At 42.6% G+C, this 17,612-nt stretch overlaps 1 protein-coding gene across 1 annotated transcript; it reads right to left on the bottom strand.

Moving 5' to 3' along the window:
• Nucleotides 1–1,593: 1,593 nt before the first annotated feature.
• On the bottom strand, nt 1,594–17,408 carry nampt2 (nicotinamide phosphoribosyltransferase 2). Its single transcript, XM_034082219.2, has 11 exons — nt 17,163–17,408; nt 12,088–12,223; nt 11,324–11,427; nt 10,385–10,513; nt 9,822–9,980; nt 8,867–8,997; nt 8,163–8,388; nt 6,899–7,018; nt 6,005–6,145; nt 5,372–5,497; nt 1,594–4,750 (listed from the first exon to the last, which is right to left on the bottom strand). The coding sequence occupies exons 1-11, from the start codon at nt 17,208–17,210 to the stop codon at nt 4,589–4,591; spliced, it is 1,482 nt and encodes a 493-aa protein (XP_033938110.1). The 5' UTR covers nt 17,211–17,408; the 3' UTR covers nt 1,594–4,588.
• Nucleotides 17,409–17,612: the final 204 nt, after the last annotated feature.

Below are 17,612 nucleotides of genomic sequence, written 5' to 3'. Positions count from 1 at the left end.
GGTTCCTAAGCTAAATGGACTATTCCACTTCAGCCTTGATGTGAAAGCGGTTCATGCGTCTTCTATGATTCGATCGGACAGCTCGACAGACATACTGTCTGTTCCCAACTCACAGTGACCACCTGCTGTTAGATCTTAAGCTTTAATTATTCTGACATGTGTTTTATATAGAGAAAAACGTATGTCAGGAACTGAGTTTCAATGCCGCATGGTTTGCAGTGATAAAGGGGAGCAGGGTATATACATAAATACAAATTAGAAGCTGATGGGATCCCCTCTCTCTGTGAGAAACACAAACAAAAATGGCATGTTTACACCAGGCCAGACAGGACCAGAAAGTAAGGTCACGTTTAAACTTACAGTTAACCTGAGAGGAAGCTGCAGAGAACACCATGGGCGCGGGAAGGGGGGTGCTGAGGGCGCTGCAGCACCCCCTAGCGGCAGGCAGGCGGTGCGGAGCTCCCCTGTCTGAATTATTATTTGACGGTTATTGCTGCTCCCGCTGTGCATATATGTAGCCAACAAATTCCACATTGTTGGTCAAATAATATGTTACATCTTTGTAGTGTGTGTGCTCACCAGTGGCGTCGCCTGGCCTGCCCCGAATGATTTTTCTGTAGCCCCGGACAATTCTACCTCAATAATATAATACATTAACCGTGCTTTACGTGAACCTCATGATGACACTAGAGAGGACGGCAGGACTGTAATTTCCCGTGTTCAGTGAATGCAACAGAGGCAAGACACCAGACCAATCAGAGAGTTGCATGGAAATAAACATGTGCTTGTGTCATTCAAGCTCGGCTCTGTGTGTGTGTGTGTGTAAATAGCGCATTTAGTGTGTGTGTTTTAACTTCAATATTTAAAAAAAATCTTCCCGGGGGAATGCATTCCCCCGGACCCCCCTAGAGGAGGTGAGGTCCGCCCCCCACTCTTTACCCCTGCCTATATGCAGTGAGCTGATTATTGAGCCTTCATTGTAACAGTCGCGGGTGTACTGTGTGTTTGCGTGTGGGGAGTGTTGCAGTAGAACATTCCACTGTAGCCCCTGGTGTTCGCGCTTGTGTGCGTGCTCTATAGTGCCCGTAATAGTGTTCACTGGAGTCCAGCACCCCCACTCAAAATACCTTCCCGCGCCTCTGGAGGACATGCACAGTCCAAACAGAAGGTGACACTCTTCTCTTTTTGAGTTTAGCTGTTCTTTGCATCCACAGCTGGACAAAAAGCTCACTACACCCAAATGTTGTTTAGGTGTGAAAACCTGTGAGGCTGCTGTGGAAATCAAAACGTTTTATGAGCTAAAGACAACAGAAGAAACCCTCTCAAATCCCACTGCATCTGCCTTGAAGATTCTTCTCAACCTTCTCCCACTGGCTGCTCCTGTATCACTGATCTTAAATACAACATGGTTTATTCTCATCTCCATGCACACACCCCAGCGAAGACTCTGCTCCCTCTAGTGGCGCAATAGAACAGTGCAGGAATGTGCACGTTTAATAAAGAAAGGGTAATGATAAAAAGGACATTTCAGCTTAAGAGATACATTGAGTCAGGCACTGAATACTTGCAGCAGAGGAGTAAACGCTGTCAGTGTTGCAATATAACTCACCCAGGGTGAAAATGTTATTTATTTTAATCTCATAAAAGGTCTGTTTTGAAAACAAACAAAATCAAAGATACAGAACATTTAAAAGATACAGATAAATTAAAAGCAAACCATTTTCAAAAGTATATTTACAGATATGATTAGTGCTGATACAACAGGTTAACTGTGTGTTGTCCAGTGTTGGTGGACCTCTTCACCACGACTTCATCAACAATCTCCATGGACTGGTCATCAGCACGAACATACATTATTGTGGAATTTGTCACGTAGTATTTAAAGGTCCAAACATGTAAAGCAAAATGAAAAGGGCATGAAAAGAAGAATGAACAAAATGAAGAATCTGCAGCAGCCTGACTTGATGCTGTTGTGACCCACAGAACTGTCGAGTGAAATGATTGGTTTCTTAATATCCTTAGCTAAGAAATCAAAATCACATGATCAGACTGATAGTATGCATTTACAAAAGATGAGAGCATCGATGTCACAAACATGGATGTAGAGGCAATTGATACGGCGTTGTAAATTCATATCAAAGTTACTCAGTAGCTCATGAAGTCCAAACATGTCTGGGTGTATTTGAGTATTTGTAATGGGAAGATAATTTACCCAAAAGGTTGCCCCTCAAAGTCTCTGGAGAAATGCTATAAGGGGACCAAAGGCCAAACAACAGACACGAAAGTTGTAATCGGACTGTTTGGCCACTGCCACGACCGGTTCAGACGCCCACTGCTTCTTTCTCCGATGCACTTGCTACAACCATGGTTGCGGCCTTCGTTCATTCTTCAGCAGTCACATGCCACCAGGCGCGAGCACTGGCTCCTAACTGATGTCCTTTTCGCTCACACTCAGTAATAATCTAAACTCACAAATGGGTCTGGTGTCACTAACACTAAGAACAACAGCTACATGGTTATGTTAGTGTACTGGAGTTAGCCAACTCAGAATAACATTAGCATGGTGTTGCTCTAGCTAAAAGGAGCTAGCTCGACTTATATTGTAGCAGTCGTTGACCTTGGCAGTGCGGTTTGTAGAGAGAGTAACGACAGACATCTGTTTGAAATGGCATAGCCTCAAGTAAACCTGTCGCAGAGCAGCCAATAATAACCTATGAACACAATTCATTGTGTGTTTTACAAGCAGGTGAGAAAAAAGATGTCTCTTCGGACACTTTTAGCTAATATATATTTTAGGGGTTTACCTTTACCGACTACTGTCATTGTTGCATGTTTCATACTTTGCATATCTTAGCCTATTCATTACATATTCTTTTACTGTACATATCTAGTGACGCCTATTCATATCAGTGCCTTAGCTGATTCATATCTTTCGCTTCGGTTTATTCTACATTTAGATGTATTCTATACTATTGCAGTGCCCGTTAGGGTCTGCTCCTGCTTTTCAGCCCTCACATAGACCAGAGCTCTTCAACTGTATCCATATTGTTCTGGGTCAGAAGGCTAAGGGGCCTCGGACGGACATTTCCCCGAGACATTATTCAGAGGAAGACAAATTAACCTACTCAACCTTTCTTTGGCCGTATGACCACCTTCTCGGTTTCTAATGTGTATCCATTAGCTAGCCGTTTGGAAACACACTTCAGATATAGCACATGAGAAAGCTCTATGCCTTTTTTTCTTAAAAAGGAGAGAAATTAGCAAAACACAAAATGGCAGGGATTGTCCCTGTGCTGCCTGAGAATACTGTGACAGCATGCATGGTAATACATGATAGGCTTCTCTCTTTCCCATGATGATGATGATGATGATGATGATGATGATGATGCTGATGCTGCTGCTGCATGGGGATCAGCCCGCTGGCCACCAGTAGAATAGACGTCCTATAGTGGCTGCTCCATTTTGTATTTCAATGAGCTCTAACCAAAGTCCAAATGTGCAGATCAGGTATCGCACTTTTCTAAAGAACCACTGATCCAAATAACTTCTTACAGTAAGTCAATACGTTGTTTGCACTTCTGGTTCATCTTTAGAACCTAAACTGCTTTTTCAGCACATGTACCAGTGCACTGACAACGAGCGCAGTGGTGGAAGGTAAAGCAGCATTTGTTGTGCTTGTTTCTGTGATTCTCCACATACAATTAGGATGAGAGACATTATTTGATATAATGGCAGCCGTTTGTCCTACTTGAATATATGCAATTAAACTGGCCCTTGGACCTAAGGAGCAATACCTGTACCAGGTGGCAGTGAGATGTGTCCCAACTCTCTCTTAAAAAGGCACTGGAGCGTACACACTTCAGAGTGGACATGATTGGCTGGAAGGTTAGAGGGCGCAGAAAACACCACTGTCATAGCAAATACTAGTCATGCGAATATGAACTAAAAACAATGACTTTAAGAAGGAAAAAAAGGCATTTTGAAATAAAAATGACTAATACATACAAAATAACATTAATAAACACCATTTAAAATAATGAGATGAGTTTCAACTATCTCATCAAATATTTCCCAAATGATCAGTTCATTCGTATATTTTACACAATATATTCATATTGTTTTTTTATCTATTCAATATTGGGCTTCAGAGTGTACTGTGTGGGACCGGCACGCGAGACATGATGAACAGGAACAGGTATGGCTTCTGTCTGAACTGTGGCAGTGCAGATTATTGAGCCCCACATGTCAGTGATGTCTGCATTTATAGACCGTACATGACTTGTGCTAAACTAAAGGGCAATAGGGAGATAGTATATGTAAAATATATTCTGAGGCTGCAAAAATATAATGTTGTGCTGATATATGAGGCCTTAACTCAGATATTGTCTATCAAGCACTAGCCAGTGTTCACCATACCTGATGATTACCTTAATCAGAAATACTGTATTCTTTTATTAAGTTATTGTTTTGTGAGAAACAGCTCTTTGCTCCCTTTCTATATGTTCAGCTTAACTTGATGGGTGCCTTTCAGAAACACAGCAGTCTTCACTCCAGTGCACCCTGTTCAAAGTATGCTAAGGTCTATGGTCTAATGAACCCCGTTGAGGATGTGATTGCGCAGCAGTTCCTGATCCTGGTTGTGCAGGGTGGGGTTCACGTCCTCGTCCCTCAGCCGGGCGTTCTTCCTGATCTCCTCCAGGGAGTAGTCCTGCACCAGGCTGCCGTTCTCATAGACGGTCACCAGCAGGTCCTGAAAACAGAGAAATCAGTTTAGTTCATGCATGCAAATTAGTCGACGCTGATGTTAAACAAGCGACTGCCTGTTTTTCCTGGCCAAGGACAGGTTCCTTGAACACAACGTGTCATCACGTGGTGTATTGTTGACAGAGAGCTCTTCAAATATTGCAGTATCCATAAGGAGCCGTACACATGCCGCAGTGTTTGTGTGGCTGTGTCTTTAGTTGTAAGCACAGTGGCGATCTGTTGTTGTTAGCATCTGGTTAGCTAGCTATGCTAACGAATTTAAAGAGCTTTTCTACAACCAGGTGGAAGAGAGCTCTCTCCTGAGAGGCTCACATAACCTCAGCTCAGTGAGGTTAAGGCACACCTTGATATGATCATTGGTTATACAAAAAATAAGAGAATAAAGTAAACGGGTATAAAATACTATAGGACAGTAAAAAAAGTTCTTATTAATAAACAAGAATACAGTTTAAAAGGAGAGTGATTTGTAAAATATCCATAAAGAAAAAGAAATCTGCTATCATTAAAAAACACACACACACACACACACACACACACACACACACACACACACACACACACACACACACACACACACACACACACACACACACGCACACACGCTCACCTCCTCCGGCTTGCCTGCTCCTCTCTCTAGTGTCTCGAGCAGGCCGTCAGAGTTCCTCCTCAGCAGCAGTCGGCCCCTCTTGGAGCCTTTGGATGGGTCGGTCACCGGCTGCTTGTAAACGTCCATCTGGTAAACACATGCAGACTAGTTACATAAACTCCACATGCTTGTAAGAATATAGAAAATCAGTCGGTGTGAGGATTTCTGTGTCTGTGGTCTTTGTGTGGATGTTCTTTGAAACTCCTCTTTAAATCAGCATATCTAATATAGATAATGTAATATTAAAGGTCATGGTTTTCAGCAACAAAGTGCTTTATTACAGAGCCCCACAGGCAAGTAGGAAGGACAGCAGCTTTACGGTAGACAGTTACTTTGATTTTGTAGTTTTGCCATTAAAAGCGCTTCTTTGATGAAATGGATGACCATAACAGAAATGATCAAAAACACTAAGTTCTTTAGTGATTGCATTAACTTGCCATTTTTGAGAAACGTGTCCGATGAGACTGTTGTTTTCATTGTGTGCCTCACATGCCTTCATTTAGTCTATCATTTTACCAGGCATATTAATGTGTTGGAGGTCATCTGTTAAACTCAGTTAATGCAGGTTGAAAATCTCCCCCCCCCCACACATACCCCCTTCCCCTCAGTCTCCACATAGCTGCACTTGAAGGCACAGCTGAGTGTGTCTCTGTTGAGTTTCTGGAGCAGGGAACTGCCACAACCGAAGAAGACGTTCTCAGCACTCCAGCCTTCAGCACTCAGCTTCGTGAGAATCTACAGGAAACAAAATAAAATCGTTTTGTTCACTTCACTTTTTATATAAATATTTGGAGAAGGACAGTGGAACTTTAAGTGCTTTGCAGTCAAGATAACTGCAACAATGTGTCTTTTAAAAGGATATGGTTGGCCAAAAAAACGTATATATATATATATATATATATATATATATATATATATATATATATAAAGTGGGTTTCAACAGAGATATGCTCCGTTGTAATGAAAATCATACAATTTGAATACAAACAAAAAGAAAGGAGAAAAATAACCTCGTTCAGAGTTTGTGTTATTATCTGTCAGCGTTTGTGCCGAGGTCTTGGATACAGTGATGACCTGAGTCACAGCTTCATAGTAAGAGAGCAGCTGGGTCAGAACAACCAGAAAACTAAATCATCGTCCATCCTCTGGGCTGGGATAGCAGTGTTTGGAACTGCCCAATCCCAACAACGAACCATGCGAGTACCTTGTGCAATGTCATCATGACAACACGATGATAGTCAGCACGGCCATTTCCCCCAAAACTCATTTGAAGAGTGTCAGTTTCACTGTACATTATTCCAATGTTTCACTTTTATTCCTCTACAAATCAGTGGAAAGGAGAGCAAGCCTGCCGTCTGTCATGGTCAGTGATCAAAAAGGTACGACTCAATCTACAAACGGAGGGAATATAAGGGGAATATACACTAGATAAGATTTGAAAGAAAAGTCAAGATGAACCCAGACCATGACACCCAAACGTTTCCTCACCTCTTCCACCGAGACGAGGTCGATACCGTCTCCCTGAATGATCCGCAGGTAGGAAGGCAGAACCTTGAACCCCACAGAGTTCAGAGAGCAGCCAAAACGCTCCCCAAGAATCTTGATGACCTGAAAGTGGCATTTCAATGGCTTTATTTTGGAGTTAGTTTCACACACGTTGGTATCCAAGTGGACGCAGTAAACATCTTACAACAACGATTAATAAACACTTCATTGAGTACAAGGCATCAGGGGTTACATTGTGCCCGGGCTGTCTGCGGCGGCGCGCGCTACAACACCTGTATCTCGGTTTATTCAAGGCATTCATTTTGTTATTCAACAGTATTGTTGTTTTAAAGTTATTTGTTATTGTAAATAACCCAATTTATGTTATTTGAAATTGAGTGTGCCAGTGTCATTTGGCTTGGGTTCCTATTTTGTATGGACATGCTTTTATTTTGAAGGCGAGTTAGCGCTGTTGACAGGAAGTTGTTGTTGCTATGGAAACAACGTGAAAAGGAGCGGAGATTAACGGAGCAAAGTCAAATCTACATATAAAGACGGAGAAAGTAAAGGATAAAGTTTATGGTTAAGTGTTAGCACCCCCGAAGAGGCACACGCTCTTACGTTGATATTGGAGATTTCAATAAATTCAATTTGAATTTCAAAAAAAAAGAATATCCGAATAACGAAATGAAAACCGAATAGTCGGCCAACGAGCGAATATTCGGGTACAGCCCTAATATGCGTTGACTTTATTTTTGAACAGCAGATCTCTGCAACCGGCTATAGTTTGCCGGCTTAGTGAGCGTGTGTCTCTGCTCCGACCGTGAGCTGTACACCGCAGCCCCCCCCCCCCCTCTGGACCTTGCTGCGGCTCCTCAAGAGTCGGCAGCAGCGCCCCCAAAACACCCGAGCCGTTGCAGCAGTTGCTTTAGGATTTGGCCTCATATATAGCCCTTAAGGTGAACATAATTATACTCAAGTGTGTAAGACTGAGGGGCTGTAAAACCAAACTAGTCCTACATTATTCTGGTGTCCCTTTTTCTTTTGCAGGTGCAATATTCACCCATCATTTAGTGCGTATAAAGTCTCAGAATGTAGACGACAAAAGGTGGATCTTTTGGAAAGTAAAGTTGGGAGTATTATGCTCCGAGTATGAAGAAGACAGAAGTCTTTTGAGATTCCTCTCAGACCTCTCATAATAAACTTCAGTCTTTCTACTTTAGGTTTCGAGCTCAAATTAGAATGACAACTTCAGTGTGTGTTTCACCTCGATGAGGGTCTCTGCGGGGTCTCCAGAGTCCGGCCTGATGACCAGGCAGGAGTCCTGGCTGCGCTCCATCACGCGCTCCTTCAGCTCGTCCCCCCAGATGTGTTTACAGGCGTGAAAGATGTCGTAGCTGTCACTGACTACAGACACCGGCCCGGAGGAGAACTGGTCCAGGACTCGCTCAAACGCCTCCTTCTCTCTGCTCCTCCCCCAGGAGATGATGGTACTGCATTACAGGAAGTAATGAGCACGGTCAGTGGGGCTGGAAATACTCATGCAGCTAGTTCTTCAATTTGATGTCATGTCATTCACGGTGTTTCCTCATACACAGTCAACGACTAAGACAGTATTAAACAGTTCATGAAGGATATTGTTTTGATTAATTATGATGTACACTTTGGAGTGCAAGATGTACTTGTATGGTGGCAAGAACAAGGAAGTCAATCCTTTGGAGTAACCTTCACTTATGTATAGATTATTATTTTAAAGGTCTGATCTTCACCCAAGTAAGAAGCTTCACTTACCTGTTCTACCAGCGCTGCTGACGGTTAATGGGTGTGTTCAACAAAGACATGAAAGATTATTAATGTGTGTGTGTTATTAACTTAAACACATTGTGCTGTAATTGCAACTTGAATGAAGATCAGATCACATGTTATGACAAATGCATGAATAAAATCAGCCCGTTCCAAAGGGTGTTATACCTGTGCTCCGCTGCGGGAATGGAGAAGCCGGCCATCGGGCAGCTGTAGTAGCGCTGAGCCATCAGCAGCCCAGCCACGGTGTCTGTACTGCAGAAATTAACCAGGTGGGCCGCTCCCCCCAACGCCGCAGACTGGAGGAGGAGGAGGTGAGGAATCACTTCGCTGCTCAATGGCTTTCTTCCATTTCATTCAAAACAGGTCTCCTTTAAAAAGGTTCATGATTCAGCAACCATCAATCAGAAACAGGAAAGTGATACCCAGTTTGTTTCTGTGGATGTGTTGTTGTTGTTGTTGTTAGAGAGTACACTCCGTTCAGCTTGAGGAATGATTGCCAAAGAGTTACTTTCGACACTGTATTATAAACACTGCTTTGACACTCCTCTGCCTCCATGTTGTTCAACAACTGCTGCCTGCTTTTTAAAATATGTCACGTCAAACTTTCAGTTGAAAGCAGGTCCGATAAGAATTGTATTTTAAAATCCTCTTAAGCGCTGTTCAAGAGATTAATAACAACTTTACATTCCAGCTTCATGCATATTATGCAACGCTTCCCTTCTGACTTTCATTTGAGTTCTCTCAGTGTAACCTTTGTGCCTTGACTCCGTAACGGGTCCACTAAGCCCAACAACAACCACTCTATAGCGCCAGCTTGCAGATATCACAAGGTGATCATTTGGTACATTCTCTGTGGAAGCACACACCAGGGACATGGAACTCCAGGGGCTCTCGTATCCTCTAACGGTGACAGTGACTATAAGGAAATGATCTTGGTGTAAACCCAGTACCTGTAAACCCAGTACCTGTAAACCCAGTACCTGTAAACCCAGTACCTGTAAACCCAGTACCTGTAAACCCAGTACCTGTAAACCCAGTACAACACGGTGCAAGAGACGGGACTACAATGAGAAACTGTTAGCGTATCACTAAGGGAAAACAGGGGGAGAGTGTTGCTGACCTCCTGTGAGGAGACTCCTCTGTAGCCAAAGTCATGCAGTTTCAGGTCCAGACCCTCCAGGCTCCCGGAGGTGGCCTTCAGGTGCTTGGCCAGGATCTTCTTAAACTCCCTGGAGATGGTGGCTACGGTGATGGGATACCACATCTGGACCAGCATGGTCTATAGTCGACAGAGGGGGTTAGGGGGTTATGGGTTTTGGAGAGAACAGATGCCAGTTGTTGCAAAGAAAGAAATGGAGGATACAGTGAGGGTGCTGCTAAACTGGTCAGCTGTCAGGTCCAAACGTGTCACCTAACACATTAGCTACCTAAGCCCCTATTTGGAGACCTTTTAAACAAAGCGCTGGTGAAAGGTTCCAAGGAGGCTACTGGCCCACAGAAGAGTCCACAATGTTTTACCTTAAAAGTAATTAAAGAAAATGCTAAGAATTGCAGTACTTTGCTTAACTTATATAGGTCAACATAAAAGTAACATCAAGAGGTCTTTCCTCCTAACATTAACAGTAAGTCGTGGTGAAAGTAGGTCCTTGCTTTGCAAAGGATCTGTGGCACACTGTGGTCTACCTCAATGTAGTTGGTGAGCCAGTAGAAGTCTGGGTCAGTGTTCTCCACGGTGAAGAGCACGTTGCCTCTGGGAACGATCCTTCCCTCGGGGACAGCTTTGATCCGGATAGGAAGACGCCCATTGTGTTTCTGACGTAGCAACAAGCACATTTACTTCAGGATGGATGTATAGAGATCGGTCTTCAGCTGAACATATGTTTGTATTAAACTGTCCATTTTCAGACTCATTGATTATTCGTGTAATCATCACATTCATTTTCCCACTGGGAAATACAGAGCTCATTCGTATGACTTGATATACTGGTGGGTGTTTTATCTGCAGTATCTCCAGAGCAGAGATCCTCTGAGGAGGGTGCACTGCAGGGTAGCAGTTACATACCCTTGAATTGTTTTGCACTTTGAGTAAAGTGAACCTCTGGCATGATGATTTCAGTGCTTCAGTAAACATAGAAATGTACTTACTTTGTTACATTTCACACTAAAGGGTAAGGGTAGGGTTTCTGCTGGGTAAGGGTGGGATTAGTAACTATGGACAACTGAGGGCAGGCAATTAGTACTGAGGTTCCAGTAACCACTGTATGTGTTGACAATATGCTGTGTGGGCAACTGTAGCTCAGGGGGGTTAGTCCGCTGATCTGAACATCATGGGGTCAGCAGTTAGATCCCACCTTCTGACAACATGTGTCCTCGGCCACATTGCTGCCATAGGGGCAGTCTGCAGTATCAAGGGTATTTAGGCTGCTTTGGATAAAAGCGTGAGTAGATAATAATGTAATGTGTATATGATGTGTGAACCATGGCGACCCGTGCAATAGGCCACTTCCAGTGATCTACAGTGATGTTCCAAAGCTCTGCGGCAGGCCTAGCAGCGCCTCTCAGCTGTTGGAAAGCCACTGTACATCAGAGCTTCCAGTGGCTTCTTGCTTACTTTAAGTATACCTCAAGGACTTTCCTCCAGCTCTCCTCGTCAAACACAGACTGCTTGAAGTGCATCTGGTAGAACAGCTTGGCTTCTTGAATCTTGTCCTCTGTGATGACTTGGCCTGAATAAAACACACCAGGTTACTCCAACCGCGCTCGCATGCAGGACATAGAAAGGATGTACTCAACATCCAGAACCCTGGCAAGCCCGCGCTACCATCACCTTACATGAAAGTGTACCATTTCATCTCCTGCTTGTTTCCACGTAAGGTTGGACTTATTAAACATGGGGTACCACTTCACAATAAGACCACCCTGACAAAGGGTTTACCAATAGGCTGCAATTCATTTATTAATTAGGTTGTGAACACGGTTGCTTGCCAAATAGTGAGCCCACATGTATCTGTAAGTCTTATATTGGCTACTGAGCTCACTTACTTAGTATCTGTTGCTCACTGAGTTGATTCTCGCTGAGTAATCTTGCCAAATAGTGAGCCTGTGTTGATGTACGTTAGAAGTGGTTTATAAATGGTTCTTAATGATTAATGAAGTGTTTACAACCTAATTCATAACCAAATTAGAAACCCTTTATAAGGGTAGTGGTATTGTAAAGTGGTACCACACGTTGTAACTGACATGATGGGGTGTGGACAGCATGTGTGCAGCAGTTTAAACACAAGGCACTGCATTGTCTCATGTTCTTGTAACACTCATTATCATTTCTCTCTTCTTTCCTGTATCGTTCCGTCAAAAGGAGATCAAAGGGGAGGATGTGAACGTACCGAGGAGGTATTTCTTCAGCAGATACTGAAGGCCAAAGAACACGCACTCACTGAACTGTGAGCCTTTCTTGCGTCTGCATTCGAAGTAAGAGTAGATCTTGCTGACATTTGGAGGATACTGCTTGTAGTGTGTGATCTGAAGGACACAAAACAGACATGCCAAGCATATTTAAATGATTTGAAACACGTGCAATGTAAGTCTCATGTAATGAACCCTTATTATAGGAAATACTAATAGATCACTTCATCACACCAGAGTTGTATTGTAAAATGGAATCCAAGAGAACTCCAGTATGCACACCACCAAGCTGCAAAGCATAGGAGCGTGATGTCTGCGTGTGTCTGCGTGTTGTCTGCGTGTTGTCTGCGTGTGTCTGCGTGATGTCTGCGTGTTGTCTGCGTGTGTCTGCGTGTGTCTGCGTGATGTCTGCGTGATGTGTGCGTGATGTCTGCGTGATGTCTGCGTGATGTCTGCGGATGTCTGCGTGATGTCTGCGTGTGTCTGCGTGTTGTCTGCGTGTTGTCTGCGTGATGTCTGCGTGAGTCTGCGTGAGTCTGCGTGATGTCTGCGTGATGTCTGCGTGTGTCTGCGTGTGTCTGCGTGATGTCTGTGTGATGTCTGCGTGTTGTCTGCGTGATGTCTGCGTGATGTCTGCGTGTGTCTGCGTGTGTCTGCGTGATGTCTGTGTGATGTCTGCGTGTTGTCTGCGTGATGTCTGCGTGATGTCTGCGTGTGCAGTGAACATGTTTCCTGGATCCACGTGGGAACATAAGACGGCAGTTTCAAGTACAAGTCTCTCTTTGTGCTCCTACAGCTCTAATTGAATAATCAACAGCAACAACCACTGGCTCAATTAGCTTCAATAATACATTCTTCTGCTTCATCCTGTCCCCCATTTCACTTTCTGCACCTTTTCTCCTTTTCTATCTTCAAGAGAACAAACCCAGAACGTTACAAAACAGGGAAACTCAGGCCTCTTTACTGGAAGCAATATTAAGATTAGTCATGTATAAGATTACAATACCATTATGTAAGTGAAAGCAAAGTCGAGGAGAAAAGACATTCAAAGTAGTATTTGAATGTATTTTATTGAAATGAGCATTGCAAAGTCCACACATGATGTTCTTGAAAAGTCATTCTTTGGCATGTCAGCGTTTCTATGGGGAATCCTGGCCAACCAGAGGAGTCACATGAGCTACAGAGTCCAAGCTCCTTTTGGTGTTAGTCTGGAGTATGACATGGTGGAGGGGTACTTTCACCTATTCTCACAACGTGCACATGAATGACTAAGACAGACTCTGGAACCCCCTGCCACCACACATCTGATTCCATAACAACATTCAAAAACCCCTTGTTCAAACTGGCATTCTCTTTAGAAACTGTACCCTGTGTCTTTCTGTACTCCATTTCCTGCTGTTTGTCTCGTCTTACCCCGGCTGACGTTTCATTACATCACTGTTAATGTTCCCTATATTACCCTATGCCCTGTAAGGTGTATGAAAGGCGCCCCCCAAATAAAATACATTATTATTGTTATTATTGTTAATCTGACCAACTAAGAGGATTTAAGAATATCTGTATGGTCGGTAAGATCCTGATGAACCATTTCATTTAAACCGATGCCAAGAACTGCTGGATTTTAAAAGCTGCTAAAGAAATGAATATACTGTTAGCCAAACTAAAGATGGAGACCACATTGTGTAATTGTATTTAATATTCCTATTTCCAATGCACTCGTTTACTGCGGTTATCCATAAACAGACACACAAAAGATCTCGTTCAACATAGCCATTGTTTGGTGTGAGCAGAAAACTAGTTTTAGAGTTAAATGACCACAACAATTGATTTGTAGTTAACTTAGGAAACTTTGCACATTTAAGTGTTGAAGTGCTTTTTCACTTATTTGACAAATCACATGGATGGCACAACGCTGTATTGTACTTCTTTATATTTTCCCTACATTTCCTATTGAAAATGTTTTGCGCTGGTCTGGGTGTATTTAGCTGAAAGAAAGATATCAAATGCAATACATTATTACATCTTTTTTTTTTTTTTTAGAAACACTAGGATAGTGGATCTGATCAATCTTGCTTATGTGCATATGAGATTTGATCTCCTTTCAGGACTGGTGGCACACTGAGGGGCGTGGCCACCCCATGGACCCTGTTTTCGAGGTGCAGAAAGGATGATGTAACCGACGGGACATCCTCGTCAATATTCACCGTGTTCTTTGAAGAGGTCGCACCCACAGGTGTGGTTAAATAGTTTTACATTTGCTGCCGACCTGAGGGTGAGCTTGGTGTTACAGGTTAACTTTCCCTTATTACTGTGTAACTGCGTTTACATATGTTTTTATATCCCTGGGGATGCATTCACAACATGTTTGAGAATAAGCTGATTGAGCTCGAATAGTGGCACTTAGCCTAAAAGTGAGTCGAGGCTTAGAAGTGAAACCCTGAAGATAGAAACCTGATCGAGTCAATCCCAAAATGGTTCCGATTCTACTGTCTGTTGCCAAGTTTCTTAAATATCTGATGTATCGTCTTAAATATCTCATATTATTAGATATTGATGAAAGAATCATGTGGCTGTGCTGCTGCTATGGACATAGTTCCAGGAGTCGTTGTTGCTAATAAACAGACTGTTCGGTCATCATCCAGACCTTTGCCATTTGGCTGCAGTGCAAACCTTTGAATGACATCTGACATTTAACTCTCCTGAGCCGCGCAGAAGCTGCTGTATAGACTAACACAGCATGCTTAAGCAGTGAACTGACTCACTTCTCCATATAGATTCAAAGTTGACTAAAATGAAAATGAAAGCAAAATGGCCAATACAATGTTGGACTCTCTGAAACACAAAACTACACCTTACTGCATTGTAGTAAAAAAGGGTTTACATATGGATGTAATTGCGACTGTAAACACACTAACTCTTTTAATGCTGCATATTAAGAATGAAAGACACACAGTCGTACTGGGTTGGTAAAAACTTTTTGGGGATTTTCACTACTGACTGATAAGCCAGCACATGTTTGGTATTTTATTCACAAAAGGCTATTAATGTACTCACATCATTTAGTACTACCATACTGATGCCCCTAGCTTGAACCTTGCAGATGTGACATTTAGCCTAACTTTACTGAGCTGAGCACAAGTTACACTACATCATATCAGACTGTATATTGTTATAGTCTATGATATCAACACATTCTGCCCAAGCACTGCACAGTAAAATATGCTGACGACCGGCAAATCTAAATCTCTCCGGTCAAAATGTCGCTTGTCGTTTAGGTGTCCTTTGACACGCAGGCAGTCATATCGTTAGCTAGAACTAGCTAGATTTGATCGATATAGAGAGAGATCAGAGATCCGCTGTGATGCGGAGCAAAACACACACTTCAAGTTAGATCATCACACTATTTTAATTACCTCTCAAACTACCTAAACTAGTTATAAATATGTTTATTTTGACTGTCGGGTCACTCATTACTGGATCAGCCAGCTGCATCAGACCACGGATACTGACTGGCTGTCAGGAGAGGGGGAGGAAAAGATAGGCTCCAAGTATTATTCTTATATAGAGTCGTTATTCATTTGTTTTAAAGCTCAATAAATAACAAAGAATACCTCTGACCGGCACTTTTCTAATTTTGTCCGAAAGAGTTCAACTTTAACGGACATGTTGAAAGACGAGAACAAATTCTAACGGAAACTCTGCCGCACGGTTCCCTGTATGTACTACATCGTCTCCAGCGGTCTCGTGTGGACCGACACGTTTATTGAGCCGATTACGTGTGGACGGAACACTTTTTTGATATCGACCTCTGTTCGTTTTCGTTTCCTTGTAAACGGAGCCTTAAATGAAACGGAGCTAAACGGAAAATTAAAGGCGGTGCTTTCTTGCGGAAACTACACTACGATGTAGAAAGAAATTTGGGGATTACTGGTTATGCAAATTCAAGAATCACCAAATGAGTATTCTTACTTCTTAGCCGTGTAATGGAATATTTAAGCAGCCTTGAAAAATAGGGTTAAACAAATGTATTTCTTTGCCAAGTTCCTCTCAGGTAGTTTCATTTGGTTTAAATGCAGTGGTGTCAACCCCTACAATAGAGAGGTAAATATTGTACTTTTAGTCCACTACATTACAGATATGGATTAATGATTAAAATAAATATGATCAACATGATATATATACACATTACATACATTCGGAAATGGGCCAATCTGCAAGAGTACTTTTGGTACTTTAAGACGCCAATACTTTTGTACTTTTACTTGAGTAACATTTTGATTACAGGACTTGTACTAGTAACAGAGTATATTCCTACACTCAGGTACTTCTACTTTTACTTAAGTACAAGCTCTGAGTTCTTATTTCACCTCTGGATTTAGGTATCCAATTGAGTTAAATGAAACTGAAAGCTAAACAGAAATTGAAAGGTGGAGCGCTTTCATGCACGAAACTAAACTGCGATGTTTCTACGATAAAGTCTGATTATGCCAATTCAATAATCACCAAATAAGTATTCATATAAATATGTAGGGAGATATACTCAAAGCTAGTATGTATTACTAAACTAAGCAGTAACAGGCTTTTAAGCTTAAACTAAAACATATTTAAAGTAAAGTTACAGTAAATTGTGAAGAATAGTTTCAGGGGGAAACGAAGCCTGGGAACAGTGGCAACAGAATATGTACAGATAGGTGGGTTCATGTTGTTTAATGACTGCGTGCTGGACTTTACCCGCTGTAACCTCTGCTCCTGTCTGCCTGAAGAGCACAACACGAGCATAACGATAGCGTTATAAAACTGCTGCTGTCGCCTTACTTTCAATATTTACCCTACTGTATAAAAAGGTGTTTAGCCACTAACTACAAGTACAACTCTAACATTCACAACACTCGGCTTAGCCAAACGGACTGGCGGACGTTAGGTCACTCGTGATGTGAAGCGGGTTGTAGTGGAATGGAAGGTGACACCTAAACAAACGGTTTCATTTCAATTCAATAAGGAGAACAACCCGAAATAGATCAAAAGCGGAACAGCAAAGGAGAACAGGTCCACTCACCTTATAAGAATCCGTCGCGAGCAAGAAATTAAAATCCTGTGCTGCCATTGTTGTTGTGGATGAATGAATGTCACGTCAGTGTCCTCGTAGCAATTAGAGATAACCTGAACCCGGAACAGCAGCAGAGGAATGAAAAACCTCACGTCGAGTTACTGTGGAGGTGAGCCCTGAGTGTTTCCACTCAACGCAGTTTCAAATGTTACAACTGCACAGCATTAGTCATTTTGTAGGTTGGGGGTTATTGTGAAGGGGCGGGTTTCAGGTTTACTACGCATGGCCCCACGCACGTCCCCCTCTCCCCGCCTACGTCATGCTGCATTTAAGGACAGCACGGTTTTTTTGGACGACATAAACGAAACACTTGAACGTTTTGGGCAGTTTTCGGAATATGCTGTAGCCTATCTGGATTCTTTTTTAATTATCTTTTTACATTATCCAGAAGTTTCATGT

This window comes from Pseudochaenichthys georgianus, chromosome 5 (genome assembly GCF_902827115.2).
Source record: "Pseudochaenichthys georgianus chromosome 5, fPseGeo1.2, whole genome shotgun sequence".
Lineage (NCBI taxonomy): Eukaryota > Metazoa > Chordata > Actinopteri > Perciformes > Channichthyidae > Pseudochaenichthys > Pseudochaenichthys georgianus.
The sequence above is the reverse complement of the archived record's forward strand: the minus strand, read 5'-3'. Positions and strand labels throughout refer to the sequence as shown.

Excerpts from the sequence above, each read along its gene's own strand:
- nampt2 (XM_034082219.2), bottom strand. The coding sequence starts at position 17,210 with ATGGCAGCACAGGATTTTAATTTCTTGCTCGCGACGGATTCTTATAAG. Across the intron at positions 12,224-17,162 it reads TCGCGACGGATTCTTATAAG|ATCACACACTACAAGCAGTA; the intron begins GTGAGTGGACCT and ends TGTGTCCTTCAG. Across the intron at positions 8,389-8,866 it reads ATTCCCGCAGCGGAGCACAG|TACCATCATCTCCTGGGGGA; the intron begins GTATAACACCCT and ends CCTGTAATGCAG.